General features: G+C 62.5%; 1 protein-coding gene across 1 annotated transcript; it reads left to right on the top strand.

The window, feature by feature from the left end:
- Nucleotides 1-807: 807 nt before the first annotated feature.
- GPR27 (G protein-coupled receptor 27) lies at nucleotides 808-2,528 on the top strand. The gene has a single exon (XM_036331556.1). The coding sequence runs from the start codon at nucleotides 1,100-1,102 to the stop codon at nucleotides 2,219-2,221; it is 1,122 nt and encodes a 373-aa protein (XP_036187449.1). The 5' UTR covers nucleotides 808-1,099; the 3' UTR covers nucleotides 2,222-2,528.
- Nucleotides 2,529-3,536: the final 1,008 nt, after the last annotated feature.

The following is a 3,536-nucleotide window of genomic DNA, read 5'->3' as shown; positions in this document are numbered from 1 at the left end:
TGGTCCCTTGCCTTCATGGAGCTTGGAGACTAGCTGAAAGGTAAGATTTTTAAAATAAACTAAAATAAGTAATGATAAATTATAAGTGCTATGAAGGAAATGAACGGGCAGTGATACAGATTAAGACAGACTGGTCACAAGGATGGCTCGGCCCTGGCCGGTGGCTCAGTGGTTAGAAACTCGCCCACCGGCCTGGACTAGCGAGGTCAGACCCAGTGAGACTCCAACCCCAGCGCCTCGCTCGCGGGCTCCCCACTCCCTTGACCTGCAGGCTCCTGCCCGCCGAGGCGCGCAGCGGGGTGAGGCTGGAAGCAGCTGCGCCGTCCCTGGTCCCTGGGAGCATCACTGTGCACGCAGCGAGCCGCCTGTGAGCCCCGAGTCTGCCGCCCCCTCGGCGGCGCCTGGGAGCTGGCGCTTGCGTGACCGTGATGATCACAGCCCTTAATTATCATTCGCTTTCGGCAGAAGCTCATCCCAGATACTCCTGCCCCGCGCGGCCTCCCGACCCAGGCAGCCGCCCCCACCCAGCCCACCTCACCCCCGCGCACGGCCACCGTGACCCCCGCGCGGGCACCGGACGCCACCGCCGGACCCCCGTTACCTGGGGCCAAACACGGCTTGCCACCACCTCGCGTCCTGCGCGCTGCCTCCCTCCCAGCAGCTACCGGCCCCGCGGCGGCGGCGGCGGCGCCCCAGCCACCCGGCCCGGGCGGCGGCCACGCTGCGCGCACCGGCGGAGGGGAGGGGGCTCCGCGGCGGCGGCGGCGGGGGGCAGAGCCAGGAGGCGCGGCGGCGGCGGCGGCGGCGGCGGCGGAGGCGGCTGCGGGGAGCGGCGGGCGGCGGGCGGCCTGTCCGCAGTGGAGCCCGCGGCGCCCTAGGCGCAGGGAGTGGCCGTCGCCTCCCGCGCGCAGCGCTCCCGAGATGGCGGCGGCGGCGGGGCGGCGGCGCGGGGAGCCCGGGAGGCGCCAGCCCGGCGCAGGCTGAGCCCACCGGCCCGGCAGCTCGCGCAGGGCCCGCGCCGCGGCGGAAACGGGGCCGGCGGCCGGCGGAGAGGCGAGGCCGGGGCGGCCCCGGAGCGGAGCGTCGGCGGGAGGCCGCGATGGCGAACGCCAGCGAGCCGGGCGGCGGGGGCGGCGAGGCGGCCGCCCTGGGCATCAAGCTGGCCGCGCTGAGCCTGCTGCTGTGCGTGAGCCTGGCGGGCAACGTGCTGTTCGCGCTGCTCATCGTGCGGGAGCGCAGCCTGCACCGCGCCCCGTACTACCTGCTGCTCGACCTGTGCCTGGCGGACGGGCTGCGCGCGCTCGCCTGCCTCCCGGCCGTGATGCTGGCGGCGCGGCGCGCGGCGGCCGCGGGGGCCCCGCCGGGCGCGCTGGGCTGCAAGCTGCTCGCCTTCCTGGCCGCGCTCTTCTGCTTCCACGCCGCCTTCCTGCTGCTCGGCGTGGGCGTCACCCGCTACCTGGCCATCGCGCACCACCGCTTCTACGCCGAGCGCCTGGCCGGCTGGCCATGCGCCGCCATGCTGGTGTGCGCCGCCTGGGCGCTGGCGCTGGCCGCCGCCTTTCCGCCCGTGCTGGACGGCGGGCCCGAGGACGAGGACGCGCCCTGCGCCCTGGAGCAGCGGCCCGACGGCGCCCCCGGCGCGCTCGGCTTCCTGCTGCTGCTGGCCGCGGTGGTGGGCGCCACGCACCTCGTCTACCTCCGCCTGCTCTTCTTCATCCACGACCGCCGCAAGATGCGGCCCGCGCGCCTGGTGCCCGCCGTCAGCCACGACTGGACCTTCCACGGCCCCGGCGCCACCGGCCAGGCGGCCGCCAACTGGACGGCTGGCTTCGGCCGCGGCCCCACGCCGCCCGCGCTCGTGGGCATCCGGCCCGCGGGGCCCGGCCGTGGCGCGCGCCGCCTCCTCGTGCTCGAGGAGTTCAAGACGGAGAAGCGGCTGTGCAAGATGTTCTACGCCGTCACGCTGCTCTTCCTGCTGCTCTGGGGGCCCTACGTCGTGGCCAGCTACCTGCGGGTCTTGGTGCGGCCGGGCGCCGTGCCGCAGGCCTACCTGACGGCCTCCGTGTGGCTGACGTTCGCGCAGGCCGGCATCAACCCCGTCGTGTGCTTCCTCTTCAACCGGGAGCTCCGGGACTGCTTCCGGGCCCAGTTCCCCTGCTGCCAGGGCCCCCGGGCCGCCCAGGCCGCCCTCCCCTGCGACTGGAAAGGCGTCGGGTTGTAAGGGCTCTCCCGCCTCCCGCCCCGCCTTGCCCTTCGGCTTGGACGCTGACGCCGTTCTTCCTCTCTGCTCCCCTTTAATTGTCCAAACTGCCTTCGAAATGACTCCAAGTGCGTTAGCGCGTGGCCTGTACAGACTCCTTTTAGGGGGAAAGGGGTTTCCATTTCCAGCCCCACCCCTGCTCAGCTCGTTGTTCTCCTAAATATATATTTTCATCCTGAAAATAGGCCCCGCGGTCTTTGTATTGGTACTGATGTCTTCTATTCCATGTTATTACTTTTGAAAATAAAGGCTAAACTAATTTTCTTCATGCAACGTTTCCTACAGACCATGGCCAGTTTTCTACAGAAGCTATTTTTGACAACCTCAATGGCATTACACTTTGCAGTGGAGTAAAGGAGCCCGCAGGACTTTGCAAGTTCCATTTCTTGAGGGTCTTCTGTTGGAAGCCGGAGGAGGGGCGGGTGGGGTGGGGTGAGGGGGCGGGGGGTTGTCCAGTTCCCTCTGAATTGCCAGCTGTGGAGTGGGTCAGCTGTGCTGCTCTGGTTCTTGGAAAGTGTTGAAAACTGTTCGGTATTGAAAATGAATTTAAAGAGCAGCAGCGGGAGTGAGAGCCAGGCAGCTGCATGTCAGGCAGGGAGGAGGGGTGGTTTCCGGGTGCTGTCTACTGGAAAATGCAGGCCCGTGGCAGCTGCTCTCTGCATGGTACCAATCTTGACTGGAAATATTTCTGTGAAACTGTAGCTTTCAAAAGTTAAAAGGTGTTTTGGTTAGTGATGGTGGAGAAAATACAGTATTGCATGTTTCTGAATGTACTGCTGTGGTTCACTGATGGGGGCAGGGGCTCCAAGAAGCAGAGTACAAAATCAAAATTGTTTAGCTATTTTTTTGCCAATAAAAATTAAAACAATTTTATGGAAACAGCTTGTGCTTTGAGGAGTCCAGTTTTATTCTGGCTTATGAATTTCCACTTTGAAAATTGTTCTTTTGTTCATGGTATAAATGAATGGCATATAATGATACTCTACTTCTAGGAGACAAATGTTTCCTTAAAATGTTTGCTGGGTTAAGCTGTGCTGTTCTACTGACAGTTATTTTAAAGTACTAATGAGAACTATAATTTTAAATAGTATTTCTTTGTTAGACACATTGTAATCTTACATTGAAAGACTAAATTCTGCAAGTACTACATAATTTTGCTTATAATGCTACCTTTTTTTAATGTTCCTTCTGTGTTGAGGATTTATATCTGTATTTCTCTTTGCATTATACAAATATATGAGTATTTTCACTCTGGAGTATTTTGTTGTTGTGTGAG

Source organism: Myotis myotis, unplaced genomic scaffold (assembly GCF_014108235.1).
Source record: "Myotis myotis isolate mMyoMyo1 unplaced genomic scaffold, mMyoMyo1.p scaffold_m19_p_13, whole genome shotgun sequence".
NCBI lineage: Eukaryota > Metazoa > Chordata > Mammalia > Chiroptera > Vespertilionidae > Myotis > Myotis myotis.
This window is presented reverse-complemented; position numbering and strand designations above follow the sequence as displayed.

Coding starts and splice junctions, on each gene's coding strand:
- GPR27 (XM_036331556.1), top strand. CDS start 1,100: ATGGCGAACGCCAGCGAGCCGGGCGGCGGGGGCGGCGAGGCGGCCGCC.